Below are 24,596 nucleotides of genomic sequence, written 5' to 3'. Positions count from 1 at the left end.
CACTAGGATAAAAAAAGTACTACAGCACTACTAGCGCTACGCGGCTACGCTAAATCGGATACGCGGAATCCCGAATCAGCTCCAGCTGTCGGCTGCGGCGCTACGGCTCTTCGCTGTCTCTCTTCTTCGGTTTTCGTCACTCGTCCCCCGTCCCCGTCCGTCAGTGTCAGCGTCAGCTGCAGCTCAGCTATTATAGTAGTTAGTAGTAGTTCTGATCTGAGTTACTGAGTTGTACTTACTGTAGTTAGTTGTTGAAGTGCAATCATTCAGGAGATGGTTCAAGTAAAATTGGGAACAAACAAAACAATATGAATGAAAGTGTGCTAGGTCTGATGGGTGCTATAACCAGCTGATGTAGTTTCTGCTGTGGAATAACTTACATCTCGCCTCTTCGTACATCATGTAAGTTAGAAATACCATTGATTGAAATACCTAGATTAATTCATTCATTTTAAGTATTTTATTTCGTTTGTTGTGCATACAATGACAAAGGGGCAGGGCTGTTTGCACTTACCCTAGGGGTTTTTTTAAATGCATCTCTCCCTTAGTCTTGGCCTAGGACAAGCTGAAAAGGTTAGTGAAAAATGAGTACTTAGGCCTAACTTAGTTAGTTTTAATTAGGCCTAACTTAATTAGTTTTAATTAGGCCTAACTACCTAGTTTTGAATAGGTGTTTATTGCAGTGATAGCTCCTGCATAATGTTTGCGGACGACACTACCATAATTACACCAACTAGGCCTAATTCCAACAGCCAAAAGGAAAAATAGAAGAAACACTTCAAACTTCAATAGCCACCTGCAACTCAATAGACCTAAAAATAAATCAACAAAAAACAACAGTTTTAAACTTCACTTCTAACAGCCAGATACAGGAAGGAAATAATAAACGAAACGCTAAATTTCTCGGACAACCGACTAACATGACACGACCATATTGAAAATCTGGACAATAAACTATCCCAAGTTGTATATGCCCTAAGGAGAATCAGGAAAATCACAAACAAAGAGATCTGCAAAACGGCATACCACGCTCTCTTCTCCTCACACATTAGTTATGGCATAATTGCATGGGGCTCTGCCAATGAAACCGACCTGAAAAAATACTAATTCAACAGAAAAAAACCATCAGAATCCTGGAACAAGTTGATCGGGAACAAACACTGTAAACCTCTCTTTGTCAAAAACCAGATCCTCACCTTAACATCCTTTTATCTTTACGAAACCAGCCTCTTTATCAAATCAAACCCACCTCAACTCAGAATAAACTGTCACGATCACAACCTCAGAGTAAAATCATACTTTAATCAAAACCAACATAGACTAACAAAAACCAGCAAAACACCAAATTACTTGGGAATAAAATTATACAACATCTTACCCAACAAACTTAAAGACATAAACTTGCTCTCTATCTTTAAAAAACAGCTGAAACAATACCTCATAAATCGACCTTATTACACAATTACAGAATATCTAGAAAGAACATAAATTTCCTACAAAATAACACTCATAATACAAATCATACATTCACCCACACTACAACACTACACACAATCAAGAAGCAAGCAAGAAGAAAGATGAAAAATATTTCACAATTCCCCGGTGTCCTCCAAGGACTGCGGCGAAGACTTCGATGGTAAATGGTAAATTGCTTCAAACCTGGGGGAGATCCTTAACTTAGTTTTTGGCTAAATGTCATTTGTCTTCTTGCATTTAATCTTGGTCTTCTGTTTATAGCCGGACATGTTATGGTTTTTGTTTGATTACCATTCATAGACCTATCGTTTTGATCTCACCTCTTTTGATATTTCAGCTGTAAGTTAATCCATGGCAACAAAATTTCAGAGTATCAAGCTTAATTTTGTTGCATAGTCCTAAGTTACTTGCCAAACAAGTAACTTACTATAACTTACGGTCTCCAGCTTTGGGGCCATGCTCCTGACTACCTCAAAGTCCTACGTCAACAAAAGAAGGCACTGCGAATCATCACCAGTAGTGGTAGACGGGATTCATTGTAGGCCACTTTTTGTAAGGACTGGCATATTGACTGTTTACAGTAATTACATTTTTACATCTGTAAGCTACGTCCATGACAACCTACAGAAATTCAATACAAGGAATGAAGTGCACAGCCACAATACGAGATATGCAAAACCAAGATTGACATTCCGACTAAGGACGCCTTCCCAATCATGGCCCTGAAGCTCTATAAGCTGCCTGATAGGATCAAACTTCTCGATGGCAATAAGTTTGCCTTGAACCTGAAGAGCCTCATGAAAGGAAAGCCTTACTACAAGCTAAGTGAATTTTTTGAAGACGATTTCTGTGTCCCAAGACCATTGTCCAAACCACCTGTGGGACACAAGTAAACTTTTCCATCATGGAAGTTTTGTATGTAAATAGCCTATATGTTTTGTTGTAATGACGCAGCTAATCCAGTATAAAACTTTTCTTAAGCATAGAAGGAGGTAATAAGGTAGGCCTAATATAATTGATAAGTTACACAGTCACTCAGCGTAGGCATGATCATCGAGCGGAGAGAGAGAGATTCTATATTTGGCTGCACTTAGGTTTACGTCCTATACTCATTTGTATGAAAAATATCGATAGGCCTATATAGATTATTCAAACAGTTATATTGATTATTTCATTCGGTTAGTTAGGTTGGGTTTTACCCTAACTAACCAAACTTGATGTATCAAATGAAATAATCAATATCAATCGATATATCATTCAAATGAGTGTAGGACGTAAAATAAAGTGCAGCCCTTTATTTTGAAGATTGAACTTGCAGTCATATGAAATACAGTTTGAAACATTTTTGACTTAAACTTGCTTCACAGAATAAGTTAAGTCATCATTTATTCCAGTCTTTGTACTCTTTGATAAGTTACTATAAAAAGGGCGGAGTAGCAGCCATTTCAGTAACTCCCTCGTGAACTTGAAGGGGTCAGGACTTAGGCTCTTCATTTCCTCAGGCGAAGCATTAAAGAGTCTTGCGCCGGCGTTAGTTGGTTTTTGCTGAAATCTTGTGCAGTGATGAGCTGGAAGGTTGAAGTTCAGGGCGTGTCTGGTGTTATGGGTAGCCTATAGACATATACACTCTGCACATCCGAACAACACATATCACTGGAATATCAAATCAAATAGGCTACGCTTCATTAGGCCTAAGTACAGTTTTGTACACTGAATGGCGTCAACTAATCTATCCAAAGATCCAGCGAATCAAAACAATTATAGATTCGATAATTTGAAATGCCGTACCTAATTTTTTATTCAAACAAATTAGGTTATTAATGATATGCAATATACTGCAATATTGTAGTGGCCAACTTAAAATAAATAAATAAATTTGTCCCTGCTGCATTAGCTTAAGTACTTATTTGATGGGTGGAATTAAACTTCAAATAATTTGTTCAGTCCCAATAGTACCTAATCAATCAATAAATAAATTGTAAAGAAACTAGGTGAACTTAAGAACAATTCAAAAAGTTCAAAGCTAAACTATTAAAGTCATCAAAAACCATTTGACAAAAAGCTAGCCTTTAAAAGGCACTTAAAGAAGTGTAAAGATGTTTGTTGTCATACTATCTTCAGAGGTTACTATGCTTGCCAAGATCTTTAACCATTATCCTTTAAACCTATTTTTATCAATTGGCAGCTAGTTGAAAAGAGTACTTAAGAGAACAATGAGAGACCCTCTTTTTCTTCTCATCTCATCTCGGACAGACAAACAAGGTAATTGAACTTTATTACAATGTAGATGATTGAAAACTTTTACCTAATATACAGACTTAATATATAAAATATACAGAATCTTAATTTAAGTTACTCAATTGTAAAAATGCACAACAGTGCTTCCAAAATGTTCAGGTAAACAAATTTCTAGAGGCTTTAAAATCATTGTGGATCTTAATCAAAGTCCTGTTACAGTACCTCATCAATAAAATGTATCTTGTCCCTGAAAAAATACAAATAGGCCTACCTTACACTTGTTGCAGCAAACCTCTATAGACCTATGACATTAAGCTAGTTTACATTAGCTAGATTTATTCAGTTTTTAACTATAAACAGGTTGACAAAAAATAAAATATTAAGGTTAGACCCATGTCTAACAAAAAGTACATAACGCTCAGTGAGTGCTTCTCTTAATATTACAGTATTGTACACAACTTGATAATGATATAGGCTCAATTTCATGAAGATATAGGCGAGTATGCTATGCATCAGTTAGTTAGAAATTCTTTTTAACACAGGTTACTTTTGAATTTGTTACTTTAATTTGTGTCAACAAATATAGAATAGAAAGTTAGACAAAAAAATTGTGAACCAGCTATATATAATAAATAATAAAAATATAAACTTTGTATAACTCATATAGATAACTATTTCTTGTTTTAAAAGCTAAAGCAATTATATTGTTCGCTAATAATGAATTATAAGATTGTATAATGTCTGCTAGACACATTGAAATTCATTTATTTAAAGCATGTACAAGACATAGAATAAAAAGAGTCAAGTTTATAGTTACTATATACAAATACTTCTAAACAAAAATACAGAAAATAAAACTATCTATAGCTGTATACATTCATAAACAGTTCATCTAGGCCTATAGAGTAGATGGGTCTTTTCTATCAAAAATTCATTGAGTTGCTAAACTTTTTATTATCACTTATAACTTCTTGATCAGCATCATACGTGTTATTCATTTACCTGAAAGCACAAAGATGCGTCAAATAACACTTAAATAATAATATATTTACACTTATACTGTTTACTCACAAGACGGTAAATACGTATAAAAGATGGTAAGTAATGATTGATTTCGATTGGATACTCCAATCATCATCAGAATCAGACCCAATAGGCGAATGACAAGAATCAGAAATGGCGTCCCTTAGTCCCTATTGGCTACCGGAAGTACCGGCCAGTAAGTTTCTATAAGTACAACAGGAGTCAAAATTCACTTGCTCATTAATAAGCTTATTTCTATTTTTACATTTTTCCTTGTACCGTAAATAACAATTCTCCCCAAGCATTCAATCAAATTTCCTTTCTTACAATTCTTTAAAATACATACATTGTCTTCCATTTTCCCTAATGAGTGGCCACGTTGTAACAAGTGTTGTGCGACATTTGAACTTTCCGGTTTGTTGTTTCTCCATGCAGAGAACCATCTTTTATATGTGTAGTCTATTTACCGTCTTGTGAGTAAACAGTATAAGTGTAAATATATTATTATAAGTGTTATTTTGCGTATCTTTTGTGCTTTCAGTTATCATTTATATATTTCAATTCTTTAGTATCATCTTTAAAAACTTTAGACCGGCATATGAGGGTTTTTTTTTATACATTTCTAGGTTGTGTTTTGGTAGAACTTCGGTAGAACATTCCATTCAGCTTCTCAGATAGAATTATTCTCATTTTCAAGTTATCATGCCACCAGTTCAAATGTGTCGCATGAGCTCATATCGTTGGAACAACCCTTTCTTTAAGCACAGACATTTGAATGATTCATTTAAAAAAATCATTAGGATGATTTATTTTCATAAATTTTTTTACCGGTGCTTGAAGAGAAAATTTAACAAATGAGAACTTGCCATCGATTCAACATAATGTATAAACAACACTTTTGAGTCCTTCAAACTAATATTCTACTTAAATTGTTTAGGATGTGACTGACTATAAGATATGTAAATCATAATATAAACTATCGTGATATAATTAACTATCAATATACACTGTAATATACAGGGTGTTTTTTTTAAAACTTGCATCTTTATTTATGTAAAAACCGCAATAGATAGAAATATGCAGTTTGCAGTAATCATCTATTGACGTAGGGGGACCAATTGTTTTGAATTCAACGTTACATTCACATTCCCCCCCTTTCCCCCCCTGCCCCCAACTTAATTTTTTTAAATAGCAAGGTACCCCTTGTGACATATCAAATTAAAGAGCATGAAAAAAGAAAATGTTTGATGAAAAAAAATTGAAAATCGGTTCATAAATTTGTGAGATATTCCCCCCCTTACCCCCCCGGAACTTAATTTTTTTTTAATAGCAAAGTACCCCTTGTGACATATCAAATGAAAGAGCATAAAAAAAGAAAAATTTTGGTGAAATTTATTTTTCATTTGATATGTCACAAGGGCGGGTACCTTGCTATTAAAAAAACAAGTTATGGGTAGGGGAAAAGGGGGGTGATTATCTCATAAATTCATGAGCCGATTTTAATTTTTTTTTCACCAAAAATTTTCTTTTTTCATGCTCTTTTATTTGATATGTCACAAGGGGTACTTTGCTATTAAAAAAAAATAAGTTCCGGGGGGGTGAGGGGGGGAATATCTCACAAATTTATGAACCGATTTTCAATTTTTTTTCATCAAACATTTTCTTTTTTTATGCTCTTTTATTTGATATGTCACAAGGGGTACCTTGCTATTTAAAAAAAATAAGTTGGGGGCAGGGGGGGGAAGGGGGGGAATGTGAATGTAACATTGAATTCAAAACAATTGGTCCCCCTACGTCAATAGATGATTCCCGCAAACTGCATATTTCTATCTATTGCGGTTTTTACATAAATAAAGATGCAAGTTTTTAAAAAAACACCCTGTATATTTAATATTTTAATAGATTACTATTTTACTTGTATTTTTCTACTATTTCCCCTTACTTATATGGTATGAAACTAACTTATGCTTCATCTAACCTGACCAAACGGCTAACAGTAAATTAACTAGCACAGTCAAAAACATGATCACACTTAGTCTTAAATAAACTGTTAAAAATTGTGTTTGAAAAAAATAAATGTTAAAATTTACTGTAAAAAAATTACTTTGATTATAATCTCTTCTACAAAAGTTGTTTAAACTTTTTTAAGCACTGTCTTAGTTATCATCTAAATAAGATCACAATAAACTTTACAAATGAACCCTTGTTTTTTTAACAAAGGAACAAGCAGAAGCAGGCTCAAGACTGAGATCCATGCTATTTATACAACAGATTATATAGGCCCCATTAGTACTGTGTTACGTCACACTTTTGTTTGCTCGTGCCAATCGTGGCTTACACATTGTTTATCTTTTGATCTTTTATTGCTTCCAATCCGGCTGGCGCTGGCCCCAAGGCGATTGTTTGGTTTCAGTAATGAATTTACATATTTTCTGTCAGGCTTCCTTTCCGTTTAAACCAAGTTACACTACTTGACAGGTTCAGCGAGTGTTGCCAACACTTTTGTAAGTCTTAGTGGAATTATTTTATTTTAATAACTATTTGAATAGCTATTTACTATTTGGGTCAGTAACTGTAATATTAAATAGTATCAACTTTACTTTCACTTTAATTTCATATCCATACAAAACGTTATTATAAATTTGTTTTAAAAGGCATTGAGGTTATTGTCATTTTCACTCTTAAAAGATAAGACTTTTCTGTTGTTGTTTTTTTTTAGAAGAAATTCAACTAACATTTAGTTTTAAGAATTCAACTTTTCAAATGTTTTGATTGCATACTAATTGTAATAAAAGTACAAGTTCTAATAAGGTATTATAAACAACTCCAAGATAAAATGATAGGTCAGACTACTTACTAAACCTGTATTTTTTTAAAGCATCACTATTGGTTACAAATAAAGTAGTCCTGCTTTTAAGTTTTAAGAATTGTATATAAAGTTTAACTTTTTAAAAGTTATTTCATTCTCAAAAGATAATGTTTGTGGATCTTATCTTATTTATTAAATTACTAGTTAGGTCTAGTAGGTAAATTATGTTTTTGTACTACTGCAACCCTGATAAATATAACCATTAATTGACCCTGCTTTAATGATTTTTATTTTACTAACAGTATGATTGTAAATAAAATAAAACACCGAACAAGTTCTATTGGATTGGTATCATTGATCAACAGGCCATCGATTTCTTTCCTTTTGACTGACAGTAATGGTTTCCATAATGCGAAGAGGCGGATTGTACTTAAAAAAAGTACTTAACACTCTTGCCTTATTTTTTCTAAAAGTAAAAATAAAATAAACTAAATCTAAATGCCTATCTGCAATGTTCCGTTGTTTTATTTTATTGATTCTATAGGCTGTCGGGTCTGTATTTGCTTGTCAATCTTCCCTGTTCCCTTGTTTATCTGTCAATAATGTAAAGAAAGGTAAATGTCTTCCCCCACCCCCTGTCTCTTTCAAACGCTCAGTAGCTTCCATCCAATACATCAGCTTACATTTCCTCCTCTGCCAGGTTTATCCTTTGAAATAATTTGAACTATAGATGTGATTTGTAGTTAAGCATAAGCAATAGATTATTTAGTTGTCTTATGTAATGCATCCAGTGGATCAGATTTAAGATTTTATAGTGCAGTTGACTCTCGATAATTTGAAGTTTTATAATTTGACACATAGTAATCCATCGCAGTAAAAGTCAGTCATTGACCAATGTCTATACAATACTGTATGTCTTGTATTTCCATTCCAGGTGTCTAGCCAAGGCCCCACTAGAAAAAGCAGGCCATGCTGCAGGATCCATGACGTCACACTAGTGGATAGATTTCATTGATAAATTAATTTCCATTGCCATTCCCATATGTTTTAGGTAAATAAACAAGCTGGCTGTTTGTAAGATTTTAATGGTAAGAGTTTAGTACAACTATCCACCACTGTGACGTGGTGTTGTGCTACCCGTGCTGCAGCATGGCCTTTTCTAGTGGGGCCTTGGTCTAGCCCAATTCCACAGTCCTTAGATTTTATATAATTTACTGAGATTGCTGTGTACAATAGGTATTTATTATGTGGCTTTTCTTAGATAATAGGTTGAGCTCTATATATTTTTTGCTAATCCAACTATTTCAACTGATCCGACACACTCTTGGTCCGGTAAGTGTAGGATTATCGCCGAGTCAATTGTATTCCAATTGTGACGAGTAAAATGCATGTTCTTTCCCTGTAAGACTACACAATTTCCACAGATTAATTTACTGTACTTTTTTTTGTCAAAGTGTAGTTTGTGTAAATGTACATTAGTTTTGACTATACTCACCATTGTGTATAGACAGTTTGAACCATCCAAGAAATCACATTAGTCATCACCATAGTTGAACACGGGACACAAAACCACAAACACGCCCACCAACATGTGACATTGGTTGAAGCGATCGTTAATGGAATTTCTGCTTCGTTGCAGGCATTCCCGGGGTGTAAAGTGACGAGCCTGAAGGCTATGAACGATGAACGGAGGATGTCAAAACCACAATGAGATGGCACGAAAACGGTGGAAACTGCTGGCTCGCGCACTACATCGGAGCAAAGAAGAGCCCGATAAACTCTCAGAAGACATCATATCCGTCAGGAGAATATCCAACTTCGGCCTGTTGAACCTTCGCCAGCTAGAAAACATATCAAACGACCCTGATGCGCACTGGTACGAGTACTCGGCAATGATTAACGACACCACATTTACACTTAAAATACGCCACTTGATAAAAACCATCACGCCCGTCGATCTTATGGGCTTCAATAACACCGGGAATGTCTGCGTTTGGCCGTCTGAGGAAGTCTTAGCCTACTACGCCTTATGTAACACTGAAGCTTTCCACCACAAGAAGGTGTTGGAGCTTGGAGGCGGGATGACTTGTCTCGCGGGGCTGCTGATCCTTAAGTACACTCGCGCTTCCAAAGTGCACCTCACTGACGGGAACCCCCACTCCGTGGACAATGTAAGGTACATCATCGACGAAAACGGGTTCAAAGATTCATCAAGAGTTTCCTGCGACGTCCTGAAGTGGGGAAGTCTTCCCAAGTACCACGAGGAGTACGATGTGCTGCTAGCGGCTGATTGCCTATTCTTTGATGATGCCAGGTCAGACCTGGTGGTGACAATGTGGTCTGCACTATGTGATGACGGTCAGGCATTGGTCACAGCCCCACGTAGAGGCTCCACTTTGGACAAGTTCAAGACAGAAGCAGAAGAGAGAGGGTTCGTCTGCACCGTGTTTGAATATTACAACCAGGAAATATGGAACCGTCATTTGGAGCTGAAGGCAAAGAACAACAACTACGATCAAGACATCCACTATCCCATCCTACTTCACCTTCTCAAGCCGAGACAATGACTTGTAAACGTAAAAGACATAATAACGTAAGAGACAAATAATGTCCTAGAACATGGATGTTATTATTTATCTAGTCCAAACTAGTAAAAAGTGGTCTTACTTTAGTGCCAAAACCAATCAGTATTGTAGCCCAAAAATCTAGTCTTGAGATAGTCAAAATGTTAAGTGTTTCACTGATTCGGTGCATATTTTATGTTTAACTTGGATTTTTTAAATGCGGTATTTTATGAAAACTATTTTCTAATTTAGGAAATAATAAATTGGGGTTGTGACTATCTAAGTAATGAAAATAATAAACTGTTTAATCTTTGATAATGATGAATTTTAAGTGTCAGATAATAGCCTAAGCAATAATTTCCTGGCTAAAACTGTTTTTACATATCTAAAAATTATACAGATCTTAATTTACTTTTGTTTCATATTTTTATAATGAATTTGTAAAAGCAAATATATATTTAAATACGCAGGTAAACTTTGACAAATTTTTAAGGTTCCTCTTTATTTTTTAAACAATTTTAAAATTTTTACCACGATCAACAAGTGCAGTGCTACTATCTTTTGGTAACTGTAATCAAGTAAAAGACTATAGTCCGTTCAAAAAAATTATGCGGTTTGAAGGGAAGCGATTTCATCCCCTCCAATTCACCTTGAAAAAAACAGCTGACAGCTGATCAGCTGATAATACATTCAGCTAAAAAAAAGTGGCGTGGAACCCAGGAAACCTTCCCCTTAAACTGCCTAAATTTTGTGAACCGACTTTAATTTATACTTAATTTGATAGAGATATATTCAGAAAACCAGGAGATCCAAGTTAAACCTAGTCAGCTGTTAACTAGTCATAATACTGTAGACCAAAAATTACCATAAATTTTGCTCTGACAAAATTATCTACCTGATATTTTTAGATAGATCTGTTGTAGTTCTGTTTATTTATACATTATGTTGGTTAAAACTCTCACTGTTATAGTCCAACTGTAGTCACATTAAAATTGTTTTATATTGGTTGTGGTTCACTCAGCAACACTTTTGGGAAAAGTTATATAGACTTGTTCTTGAAACTAAATAAACGGTATCAGCATTGTGACACATACTTTCTGTAAGCTCGTCAACAACCTTTATCATGGGTAAGCGGTAAGAGTAAATTGCAAAAGTTGCAATAACTTTTCAACCGTAATTGTTTCAGCATTAGAGTGTTGTACTATTGTTTTAGAATTATAAGGACGATAACATATTAATTTTGATCAAAACCAGCTTTTCTCCAAAAATCCGATTTTTGTTATTTTATGGTTTTTTTATGGGAAAATAACATAAGTTACAATAGCTTTTGAACCGTAATTTTTACGGAAATGGGATGTTTTTAGTAAGAAAGTTTTAGTTTTAATGCTACACAAACCAGCAATTCCCAATAGAATAGGATACCAAAATACATTTCATTTTAAGTAACTATTTCCATACACTTTCTTTCAAAATAGTAAAAAAATATTAAATTCAGCCGAAAGTGTTGAATGAGTGAATCACCTTTGTACAACCCAAAGTGTGTTTAGAAGCTATGCAAGCTTGCCCCACATTCCCCTTAACAGACTTAAAATGTTTATCAACAGTGGTAAGATTCTGAGATATCTTTGAAATATCCGTATTTGACGGTCTGATGGGGTATCTACTGATTTAAACTTCACCTCATGTGTCTCCTAACCTGTTCCTATATATTTGTAGTCCATTCCAAATTCCTTCCACCCTATGATTCCTATTAGTATAGTCAGATTTCCTGAATTATCTATTTGTTAATTAAATCCATATTTTTAGCCCCTGAGCTGTTACATAACTAAAAGTTACATAAAAGTGTTACACAACTTTACTTTTGTCAATCAGCTCAAAAGTTGTAACTGTTGTTACGGCTGTTTCGGCATTACAATTCCATCATAAGACGTGTGGTTCTCGGCTTTCGAAGCAGGGTCGTCGAAGTTAAAAACCCTAACACTCGACAACCCTGCTGAAGCTGAGATCTACACACCTGATGATGGCATTGTGATGCTGGAACAGCCGTAACAACAGTTACAACTTTTTAGCTGATGGACGAAAGTAAAGCCTACTTTTTAGTATCTTTGTACTGTTAACAATATTGTTTCATCACTGTTAGATTTCTTCGGAGAAATTACAAGTGTCGTGCAAGTGCCATCTTCTTATATCGTATAATATGACAATATTTTATAAATGTTCTTGCCTATAATTGTCACAGTGTGAAAATATATAAAATTTTAAGCACAAAGAATGGTTTATGATCTACAAAGAGAAGACAATGCCGTAAGGCATTTTCGTAATGTAGTCAATTACATTCATATCCTTGTGAGTAAAAAGTGCTGTAGAGTATTTATTTCAATATATTGGAGCTTAAATTACATTTAAAATTCCTCTTAATTAAAAAAAAATATATGTTTCATGTAATTTGTTTACATTTAATAGTATCTCTGTGTAAAACGTTTCTTAAACAGCAGAATAATATTAACTTATCCTTCCACTTTTTAAAGAGTGTTTTCAGTGTTTTAGTTGTTACCTATTAAAAAGCCTTTTGGGTTTTTAATATGTTTACTCAATGGCTCTTGCAAATTCTAAAGAGACCATACTAACATTCAAGCAAATTCTGAGTAAACAGTATACATAGTGACACTTTTTGGTTTAAACTAGAATTGCAATTACATATCAATTTTTGGAAACAGTTTTTCCAATTGTGTTTAGTTTTTAGTTTGCTTTTGTTAGCTTTGTTAAAAGATTTTATTTATTCATTTAGATGTTGTTATTGTTGATTAATTGTACATTTTTGCTTTGTTTATGTGTCAATTTGCCTTCCTACTTATTAAAAGACCTACCTATTTTGTATTATTGTAGTGATCGTGGTTGTTTATAATTATATAAGCCTACTAATATTTCACCAGTTAAATGTGTGTCCTGGTTCTTTTAAGATATTTTAACCATTTGGTATTGACAGTGAGTGTACTGTTAATTTTTCTTATTCGTTATGGGCATTTAACTAAAAATTCATAATAATTATAGATTTTCATAATCTGAATAAATTTATGTAGGCCTAGGTAGTAATAAATACATAATTTAGATATTTGTTTAAAGACCAACCTGAAACTTATATAGGTTAAATAAAAACTTAAATCTCCTCCGATTCTTACTGTACAAATTTTTAAAGAGAGATTGATATTATTTTGAAACCTGATACTAATATTATTTCAAAACCTTTATTTTAAAATCTCATACTGATATTATATTAAGAAACCTGTTATTGATATTATTTTCAAACCCGATAATTGTGGGCCTAATTGTCGAGACCACATTTGGATGATATTAAAACAAAATACCTATCCATTTTATTAAAACAAGTTTTTCTGTTATTTTAAAACCAAATTTGGGTGTTGTTCTGCAACCACGATCTCTGCTGTTATTTGCCTGTTGTAAGTTCCTGAGTGAATTTTAAGATTTCCTTGTAGTCTTAGTGTCTTTGGCAAGTGTTTAGAGGTTTGTTGTTGTTTTTGTATAATTTGTGACAATATAGAATTAATTGTTTTGTGTAATTTATGATGTTATTGAATGCATCAGTATTAAAATGAATCTGTTAATGCTCGGATGGGTATGAAGATGAAATATATATTGATATACAATGTAGATTAGTCCTTAGCTTAGTTTAGCATCGGGACCAAAGCCTCGAGCAAAGATGAAAACTATCTTGTGAATCTTATTTTCTTTGAAAAATACAAAATTTACCGGGTTATATTTTGTTAGGAATACATCCATTTTAAGTTTTAAATAGTTTTAGAAAACGTTTCATCTAGTCAAAAATTAATCTTTATTGATTAAAAAAAGATTGTTATATATCACTCAAATAGTTGTTAAACATAGGTTACTGTTAAAAAATCACTAGTTACACATTTTTTGTAAAACTATAATTACAAAAATTGTGAATCTTAGAATTGCCATATAAAACAATGTTTACCTCTTGTAAGTAAATGCCTAGTTATAGTTTTTGACCAATTTAAAATTAGTAGATTCTAATACACGAAAAACATTTTTTATTAGATTAATTATTCAACATTAACCTAATGCAGATGCCATTCTGCACGTATAACCTTATTTTCTTCAAATTCAATACCAATGGTCTTACTGGAAGAACTAAAAGATTAAATTTTCCTTTTTTTTGTGTTGAGTTAATGGTCAGGGTATGATTTTTCGGTAGATAAGGTAGCTCTTATCTTATTACCTTTTCAATATGACCTAAAAAATTACCTTAATTCTCAATATTGAGTTGAAGATTATTTAAAAACATTAGATTGATTTTAAGATTGAGATTTATTAGAATTAACAATTTAAAAAATTAACGAGTTGTGAAGAATTAAAAAATAATTAAAATATGAACGTTCAGTTTTAAAGATATTAACACATAAATGTATTTTGGAGTTTCCTTGCTATGGTGCTCTTCCTTATGCATGTATATGTTGTTTGTTGTTGTATACTACCACATATCATTCAAGTCAAGTACTTCATGGTACATAATGATTGTTAATGGAATATCGGTATGGTTTAATGTATGTTTTCTATTCTTCCCAAACTCTTATGAACGTATTATTTAGAAGTAGTTGTAAGTGATTTAAATTTAGCATGGTTGCCCACATCAATGTGAAAAGTACCTCTGTTTACAGAGATTTTGATTCTTGTTGTTCTTTGAAGATAACCTGAGGTGTGTTAGTGAATTGTTTTGTTTTTTATCTATCTTTTAGTCTCTACGTTTTATACAGGTTTATCCTGATTTAATTTTGTTTAAAAGATTTTAACTCAGATCTTGGAAAGTTATTGGACTTAATAATTAAATATATAACATAAATGAACACAAATTGAATTTTGTACTGTTTTAGTTTTTAGCCTCAAATATTGGAGGCTTGTTTACCAAAAACATAATAGTATGTAATGTAAAAGTGAAGTATTAAATTAACACTAGGATTCGTGTGTAGTCCTAGTTTGTTGTTAAGTGCCATTACGATGTTGTGATACGCCGTTGTCATACTCTACGTATACAGGGAGTAGGTGTTATAGTAGAAGTGCTAGTCCTATCAAGCGTACCCATGAATGGTAGAACGAATTGTAATTTGATTTGTATCATATCAATATTTGTGAGCACGGTGTCTACCATAAAGTCACTGGTTTAGCTAGAAGGTAACAGAAATCACACAACAGTCATTATTTTACTTGGAGGTAATGCAAATAAAAGCCATTGGTTTTCATTTTTACAAAGCATTCCGTCACAGAAATGAAATATTAAAAACTGTTCACTTTTTTCATCATACAAAACTAGAAGCAATAGGTAGTTGAGATGTGGTATTGTTTTTACTAAGTATTTTTGAAAACAAAAATCAATTGCCTAGTTTCACACACGGTTCCTTCTGTCATAATTCCCTTAGTGATCAATCTATGACATCTGACATTCAAGAAATGCTCCATTATTATAGATCAACTATTTATATTGCAAAATGGTAGACACCATGAAGCAACATTTGTACGAGATCATCCTAAGAGATAGCGATTTTAAATCTTTAAATCTTAAATGTTGTTTACCCTACAGTATTTTTTACATGACCTTAAATGTTTTCTGAGGGATGCACGTTAAAAAAATTAAAAGGCACTGTTATTTAGTTATATTATAATGTACCAAAGGTATATTTTTATGTGCCATCTTTCCTTTGCAGTCATAAAAACTCAGCTATCAAACAAATTTACTCTTACTCGTTTGAAAAATGAAATCGCAGACTTTTGATGACCTCGTAATTATTTATTGCTTTTCTGGATTCAACTGTTTAAAAATGCAGCTTTAAGAGTTTAACTAGTCTGAATGTTACGTTACAAGTGGATATTATTTAACTGGTTTTACAAATTTTTAAATATTCTTAAAATTCATTTTGATTTTCCCGAATCTTGTTCGGGTAGCACTCGTTGAAAACTTACCACCGAAGTGATTGTGATGCATGTACCAAGATGAATAAATTGTTGTGAACCACTGTTTATATCTGGCTATTTCTGTATCCCTTCTGCACAACTTGACAGTTCTATATGTGAATTCCATTTACTGATATATCTGAGCTTACCTACTGCTTGAGTCAAGAACCATCTAGATATCTACTTTCATATCTGACTTCGACATGCGATGTGTTAGAAATCAAACATCATGCAACATGGTTTTTCAATCTTTTGACATGAAAGTATTTTATTTTCAAAGATAAATCTGGGATTTACATGTTAAAATAGTTTTCATGGTAATTTAGCACATTTAGCCTCTACCAGAGTCTTCTAAGTTTCAGTTTAGGGTGATAGTCTACTAAATAGTCTTCTTTAAAGATTTAAAGAATTTCAAATTTTCTAATCTTGATAACACACCGTAACTTCTACTCTGACATTTTATATACTTTTATTTTAACTTTTCTCCAACTGTCATTTAAATTAGCTAAAAAAATTCTCAGTTAAATTATTTTTTACTTGTCATAAAATTTGTATTTCTGACTGTACGCAAGATCATCTATGAGAGTGGCCAACTTTGCAAATCGATAGATATTTATTAGAAAAATGGTTTTACATTTTTTAATTGTTTGCCTACTAGATAATGTACTGTTCCAACTTAATTTAGTAAAAAGAGGTTTTAAAAATAGCAATTTCAGTGTTCAAAATGTTACATCAAATGAAGTGATTTTTAATTAACTTAAATTTATTCACAGACATTTAAATCTATATCAATAGTCCATTAAAAAATCTAATTAAATTGTGTAAAATCTATCTCTAATAAGAAAAAGGGGCCCAAGATACCTCCTTCCCAATTGAAAACCGCTACTGCTCCCAGTTCAAATGCAAGGGTTAAAGCAATATTTAAAACTTTAATGATGGTGGATTCTAAAAATAGCCAATCTGATAGAGAGTTTGATGTCATTGCTGATTTTGCTCTATTACTGGACCTCTGAAGATCGCACATCTCTCAATGAATCCAGTGTACTCAGTTTTACTCAACGCCTTAATACAAGACAACTTCAGAAAAATTATATTGTTTGGCAACATACAAACAATAAGACTCAATTGAATATCCCACTTGTTTAATTCAGGCAATTTGAGATGGTATCGTAACAATGAACATCAAAAACTAGTTGCACGTTGAAACAGAAGTGTTGTACTTTATTTTAGAATCTTGTATATTGCTACAAGAAAAGGTTTCTGGTTCCCGAGAAAAGTCTGTTGTTCCTTGATAACTGAACCCACTTGTCTTTGATCAGCTTTTCATATACAGCCTTACCTGAAATAATTGTGTTAGTCGAGAATAAAAATTCAGTATACACTCATCTTTCAATAATTATTTAGGTTAAATACAATAGGTTGGGTTATATCTCTGTTTGATGGTAGTGAGGTGATAATGGTCGTGACTATAGCTACAAAAGTTATAAATCAAATTCAATTTTGTAGCCCCTGAGCTGTTGGACATAATGTAAGACTAAATTACGTAATCCCATCACAGCTCAACAAACTTTGTCAAATTAGGACATGTTTCGGTGTAAAAACACCATCATCAGCTTCAGTTACTTGTAGTATTGATAAGTTGTAGGCATCTATGGTTTGAACGGGCCTGTTTTTAAAAGTTTCAGTGTCTCCTCTTGTACTTTTTTTTTATTTTGTTCCTGCCGTATTGTGTATACCCCCTGACGATGTCTACGAGTGCCTGAAGCTGACGATAGTGTTTTAACACCGACAAATTTCCTGATTTGACCAAATTTGTTGAGCTGTGACTGGTTAATTTAGTCTTACATTACTAAAGTTATCTCCCACATGGCTCACTCAAGTTAAGGTTTAAAGAGTTACCTTTTCTTTTCCAATATCAGACTTTTGCAGCCACCTATTTGAAATGTTTTTGTAAAATGTAATTTTTCTAAATGAATAATTGTACCAAATATGGTACCTTAGTCTCTATTTTTAGTGAAGTGATTTTGAGAAGCCAAGTACCTTAGATACTGATTGTTCATACAATGTGAAAATAAAATAACTGTTCAAATTTTTTTGACTTGGTGTAAGTTAACATTTACGTTGTTTTTCTATTATCTTATCACAATTCTAGTCTTCCACTATACTAGCTTTGTCCAAAAAAGTTTCTTTTTTTGGCGTACTTTATGCCACTATTATTAACGCAAATATCATAACTTTGCAATACTTTTTGAAAGGCTTGTGACAAATATTTCTAGAGCATCAAACTAGGTGGGTTTTCAAATGAGAAATTAGGTGAGCTACTGTATACATGACGAGTCAACTACAAAGTTATCATCAATTTATTCAACATCTGTACTTGAACTATACATATTAATGTGTCAACCATCACCGTTGTTGACCTTATATGTAGATAATCATTGTTATGGCTCTTGAGTGGAGGAAGTTCTGCAGAGGAATGTCTTCTCAACTGAGAGATCCATCCCTTTTTTCTTTTCTAGTTAAGTATGCTAACTGCTATTGCTTCAGGTACAGTATGCAGTGAATACCGAATACCAGGCCGAGGCATTATTTCTGATAAATGTCGTTGGTTATGGAAGGGGATTTCAACCACCAAACCAGTCACTATGCCAACTTGTTATACTAATAACAAATAAGAATAACAAATTAATCCATACACTATCTAACATAAGTCTTATGTTAGACAATATATGGATTAATTTGATGAGATGTCACAGTGACCAATAGATAAATAGAGTCTAGTAAAACTAAATATAAACCCCATCTACTGTTTCCTTGCAGGGCGGATTACTGGAAATCTCAAGCAAAGAAGTTTTGCGAATTCTGCAAATGCTGGATTGCGGACAATAAACCCGTAAGTGTTTGTGTATCATCTACTCCAATAAATGCCAGTAGTTCAGTTGATTTAATTTACAGTAGAACCTCGTTAATCCGAACTACTGGGGACCAGGGGTAGTTCGGACTATTGAATAGTTTGAATTACAGAACTTATTGTGGTTTTTACATAACAACAGCTTAAACGTGGCTAAAATGGATCGTAATTGTTACGGGAAAAGTGAATAAATGCTTAATAAATTTAAATACAGTGTTTGTAGACATAGTGAATAAACAGTACTGTTACAATAGAAACAAATATGGTGTGTATATCAATAAATACCGCATACAATAAAGAACTAACTGTACTGTGCATAGAGTACTATAATGAGGCATTCAGATTAGTGGACGTTCGGAATTCGGATTAAAGAGGTTATACTGGTAGTGATTTCAGGTAGATGTGAACAAACGTGCATTTTTGGTGCTTGTCATCCTTACAAAATCATTTTAACCTCAAGGATACACAGGGGTCAAAAAAACTTAAAACTCTTTAAAATAAAAAATGCATGAATGAATGAAAAATAATTCAACTGTAGGCAGATTAAAAACCGATTTCTTGGTCCTTTCCTTTACTTATTTATTCAAAGTGTCAATCTTTTCTTATGAAGGGAAATACATTTGGCATCCCCTACACATAAACATGTATACGTATATGTATGTTTAGATGTAAAATTCTTTTTAACTATGAAGGTATTGGGACATTTTAATCCATCCATCTATTTTAATACAAGGGCTTTCTCTGTAACATACTACTTTCTAACTACTACAGTTACTAAACAGATTATACGATTGTGGTGTTAATGTTAAGTTTATGATCTAGCAGAGTGAATTAAAGAGGAATTTTTTTAGGACTTCGTCCCCCTATCGTTTGATTAACTTATAGATTTCACAAGTAGACCATGAGACTCTTTATGGTGTGGAACTACAATCAACAAATTGGATTTATTATAAGTTAGTAGTTTTATTCACCTAATAACTGTATGCTTAGCGCTAATCAAAAGTATGATTTTTAGAGTGTTGGATTCCACGAGTCAGGTAAAAGACACAAAGAGAATGTTGCCAAAAGACTCTCCGAGATCAGCAAGAAGAGCTTCAAGAGTCATCAAGAAAGCTTGCAGGTGGATCAGGAGATGAAGAAAATGGAAGAGGTAAGATCAAGTGTACCGTCGATTAACAATTTGAGCCAGTTAATATGTAATCATTAAACGCGTTCTGGGTGCATAGAATGCGTCGTTCTGGGAGACCAGTGAGTTAACCCAGCAGACAGCTATTTCTTTTTTTCCTCCACCGGTGCAAAATTTATGCGCCAGAGAAATTGTACGGTGCATAATACACTGCGGCCTCTGATTGGTCAGTTTCTTGGACAACAGTATGCAACTACAGCAAGATGGCGGGTCCATCTAATAATGTTCATCAGTTTTATAGGTTATGTTACTGAGTAAATAATTTATTCTATGAAGGGGTTATATTACGTAATACGTGAATTATTTTCAAATAATTTATTCTGCAAGTTAATTAGTTATTAAGTTTGATTTAAATATGATAAAGTAAATAGTAGGTGGATGTATAAATTATAATCAGATGTGTACCGTAAACCGGTGACTAACCGTTCTGGGATACGAAGACTCTTGCCCTGGGGGCTTGGGCGGTACCGGTAAGTAAATCGACGGTTAATCTGCACCGGTACATGTTCCCAGAACACGCCCATTGATCCATATTTTAAAAGTTCCCTACCCTTACATCGCAATAGGTTAGGTGAATAAAATTTTTTATGACTTTTAGTGAAAGATTTTAAAACATGTCATTACAATATTTTGTGTCATATTGTATTGTTCCCTCCCTAAACAACAGGTGCATATTACAAAATTTCTTTGTTATTAACCAGCTTATTGTTATCACTTTCCCGACCAATCGTTTATTTGTAGGAAGCCATGAAAGCCTATTTGAAAGATTTACAAGAGAATCCAGATTATACATCTAAAGTGATTATTGAGGCTGCGGAAAAGAAAAAGCTAGAGTTGGAGGAATCGGTGAGGAAACAAAAAGAACCAGAAAAAGAAATGGAAGAATCAAAATCAGACCCTCCTCTTGATATTGTTCCTGCTTCAACAGCCAAAGTTTGGCACGAAGCCAAGTCCGATGAAGGTCACACTTATTACTGGAACGTTAATACTTCAGGTAATATTTGAATGTAAACCTAAGTGACTAGTTTTGATTTTTAAATCAAAGAATTGAGTTAGTTTAGCTTGTCAATAATGAGTTGTTAGAGGGTTCATTTACTTTTTTTTCTTAACTTATTTAAAGTCATAAAATCTATGTCATTTATTTTGTATGTATTAACACTTCAATTTTCTCTGGTACCTAAGCTAGCTAAATTCCTTAATCTTTCAGGCAAGTTTTTTATTTTTTTATTGCTTACTGTTTGTAACTGTATTTTGTTTTGAAAATCCTTAACAGTACCTGATTTACTTACTACTGCATTTAACTTAGTGTAATTGAGGCACATGATGAGAACTTTGACGTATGAAGGTAAATGTTTAGTTATTTAGGCTTGTGAACAAGAAACTTGTCAAATCACCAAAAGTCAATATTCGACTTATCAAGAATAATATTTTAAACCTTTCACGTATAACGGTAATTTTAACATTGCGATTTACCAGCGTTTCAATGTGATTATGAAAAATTAGAGATATTAAGGTTTGAGTTATTGGGGTCCTACTGTTTGTAAATTGTACTGTGTTTGGAAAAGCAAGGGATTTCCAATAGTCACCAATTCTTCGAATGTGACCCCCCCCCCCTGCAAGGAAGTTTTCTCACCCTTGCGACCAAAACTCACTGAATATTATGCTGTTTTTAAATATTTTCCCCCCTGGTAAATTTTCTATTCTTTAAGCTTGTCAGAATTTCAATACTGTTAGGGGTATTGTTAGTTTATTTATAGCCCAACAAATTCAAAATGTCTAATACCTAATAAGTTATTAACATGGAAAAACATCAAGGCTAGATTTTTGTTGTAGCCTAAATTAGAAGTGTTTTAATAGAAACAATCTAAACTAATGACATGCATTCGCAATTACATTTCATTTTGTTAATGGATCTAAAAACATTCAAATATTCTTATTACTATTAACCACTCATGAGATAACTATCAGTGTTGGCCCATTTTTTTCCCAAAAATATTTCAGTTTAGTTTCGAGTTACTGTACGATTAAATTTTTCAGAATCCAAATGGGAACCACCAGAAGAAGGTTTTCTTTCCATTGAAGAACAAGAAAAGGAAGCAAAACTTAAGGAGGAAATGAAGAAGAAGAAAAAAGAAGAAAAGGCAAAACGGAAACAAGAGGAGATAAATTCCAAAAATAGTGTGAAGAAAAAGAAGAAGAAAGAAAGTCAACATGATTCTACTACACTACTTGGCCCAGCTCCTAGACCTGAACCTCTAGGAGCGTGGACTGTAGTGGAACCAAAGTAAGATTATTTATTAACTGTCTCAGCTTCAATCACTTAACCATTGATGGATTAGGTACCCAGAGATCTGTTTTATCGTCAAGATTAATGGCAAAACAAGTCACTGTCAAACTGATCCATCTATGATTAAATTACAGTCAAATCAAGTTCATTTTATGTTTTTAGACTATTTTGTAAGTAGCTTAACGTTTCCAGTAGTACTGCCAGATATTAATCTTTTATCAATTTCATATGTCGACTTTGAGAAGGGTGGGTAAAATTATGAGTAAGCACTACTTGGATCTTTACTTTAAATTTAAAACTATGCACATTTTGGAAAGAGTTTGAAGCAGTTGGATACATCTTAAAATATTTTTGGTTTATGTGATATTGAATATTAACAATGGTTTTTGTTAAATCTAAATATATTGTACTAGATACAGATGTCTACCAGTTGTAAAAATCTTTGAAAAGTCAGACTTCAATTTTAAATCATTCTATGCCACAGACTTTTTACAGGGCCACAGAAGGTAGGTAAAATAGGTAGCTAAAAAAGGAAATTTAATTTTCTTATGCACTAAATTAGAAACAGCAACGAAAAAGTCATATGGTTTAAATTCATAAATTAGGCTCAGTATTTAGTTAAAGCAAAAATAAACTATCCAGTGATTTCATTAACCCTCATAGTTTACTAATAATAAATTAATGTGTTTGTTAAATTGAAGTTATTTTTATATAATGGACCGACCATGCAAATGATAAATTCATTACATTATTACATTACATATACAACAGAAGGTCACTAAAAATGAAAATTACAGGTTTTTGTTTAAGGAACTGGTAGACACTATGAGATGACAAAGTCAGGAGTAGGATAGTGTTGTAAATTAGTTACAAACACAAATTTATTCTGTCATAATGTTAAACATGAAATTTTTTCCAGAGTGGAGGAGCCTATAGACTTTCAATTGCCACAACAGGAATTTATCGCAATTAAAGTGCCCGAGTTGAGAGAACCGCAACAATTGAAGTTCAAAGAGAAGACTGTGGACTGTATAGATAAAGATCCACTTTTGGCACCGACCATCAAACAGGAGACAGGTGGGACAGGGGAGTTCAAGAAAAGAAAATTTAAGGGAAACGCACGGCAAAAGTTGGATACGGATTGATTTTTTTGTATCTTTGTAAATATTTTTTGTAATTAAATTAGTCTACTGATAAGAAGTATTTTCAGTACCATCATTGCTACCTGGAACTAACCATCTCAGCTTGACCCAGTCAGCCATTTCGAGGAACTCGTTGATTTGTTGAATCTAGATCATTGTCACTACGGTAGCTGGTTTCCCAGGTAGACCGTGTCACAATCTTAAAATTACTAGGCCTATTTGCGAATGTTAACATTTCTTTAAAGGTAGTGGCTAGATGTTTCCTATACAGTTGTGCTGTCAGTAAGCACAAAATATTCAGTTAGAGGTTTTTTGGTTCAAAATAAAACTAAAATCAAGAATACATTTTTTTTCCAAAAGCGCCTAGTTAGCGAGATATCTGCTATTGTGTTATTTTTGTTTTGTTTTAAATCCGTATCTAAAAACTAAGACATCTTCATAAAATAGGGTATATCTTTTTTTTCAAGTCCAAAACTATTAAAGAAAAAACTATCAAATAAAATTTTATTTGTTTGAAAATGGCGGCTATTTTATTTTGTATAACTTAAATTACTAAAAAATAGTTGATTTATGACAAAAATCCATGAACAATTTTGTTTAACAGTTAATACTCCCTAACAAACAACACCAAGTTTAAAAAAATTGAATAATATATAAATAAATAATAAATAAAAGCTGAGAAATTAAGATTTTTAGTCTACCGGTCAGGCAAAATAAGGCCAAGCGGTAGGAGTTTGCTTAATTTTGCACCTAAAAATTGGGATTTAACTCACAGGAGAGAGAAATTGTCCTTTTTCTTCCCTGTCTACAATAATGAATATTCATATTCATCTTACTTAAGTGCTATGGGTTGTTAAAAGAATGGTGATCTCCTCTAAACCCTCCGAGTGTCCATAGTTTAGGCCTTAATGTCCGCCTATTTTTGGCGCATTTGCAAGGTTTTATTAAAACGGATCTGAAAAGCTTAAGACA

At 33.1% G+C, this 24,596-nt stretch overlaps 1 protein-coding gene across 4 annotated transcripts; it reads left to right on the top strand.

Annotated features, from left to right (window-relative positions):
• The first annotated feature begins 133 nt into the window (after positions 1 to 133).
• On the top strand, positions 134 to 23,696 carry LOC128985532 (calmodulin-lysine N-methyltransferase-like). Of its 4 annotated transcripts, XM_054405118.1 has the most exons (6): positions 134 to 402; positions 18,919 to 18,991; positions 20,025 to 20,159; positions 20,937 to 21,189; positions 22,233 to 22,479; positions 23,402 to 23,696. In XM_054405118.1, coding segments are annotated over exons 1-6 (936 nt in total). In that variant the 5' UTR covers positions 134 to 400; the 3' UTR covers positions 23,628 to 23,696. The 4 variants fall into 4 exon arrangements, with proteins under 4 accessions (XP_054261093.1, XP_054261094.1, XP_054261096.1 ...); XM_054405119.1 differs by lacking the exons at positions 18,919 to 18,991; positions 20,025 to 20,159; positions 20,937 to 21,189; positions 22,233 to 22,479; positions 23,402 to 23,696 and adding an exon at positions 9,186 to 16,166 and having other exon boundaries at positions 135 to 402; XM_054405121.1 differs by lacking the exons at positions 134 to 402; positions 18,919 to 18,991; positions 20,025 to 20,159; ... (1 more) ...; positions 22,233 to 22,479; positions 23,402 to 23,696 and adding exons at positions 553 to 573; positions 9,186 to 16,166.
• The last annotated feature ends 900 nt before the right edge of the window (positions 23,697 to 24,596 follow it).

The sequence above is a fragment of the Macrosteles quadrilineatus genome, unplaced genomic scaffold, assembly GCF_028750875.1.
Source record: "Macrosteles quadrilineatus isolate MER2022 unplaced genomic scaffold, UCM_ALF_1.0 Scaffold_2__2_contigs__length_208266976, whole genome shotgun sequence".
Taxonomy (NCBI): domain Eukaryota; kingdom Metazoa; phylum Arthropoda; class Insecta; order Hemiptera; family Cicadellidae; genus Macrosteles; species Macrosteles quadrilineatus.
This window is presented reverse-complemented; position numbering and strand designations above follow the sequence as displayed.

What these genes read in the sequence shown, in the direction of transcription:
- LOC128985532 (XM_054405118.1), top strand. An exon ending in AGATGAAGAAAATGGAAGAG is followed by an intron (nt 20,160 to 20,936) that starts GTAAGATCAAGT and finishes GTTTATTTGTAG; the next exon opens with GAAGCCATGAAAGCCTATTT. An exon ending in TGGACTGTAGTGGAACCAAA is followed by an intron (nt 22,480 to 23,401) that starts GTAAGATTATTT and finishes AATTTTTTCCAG; the next exon opens with AGTGGAGGAGCCTATAGACT.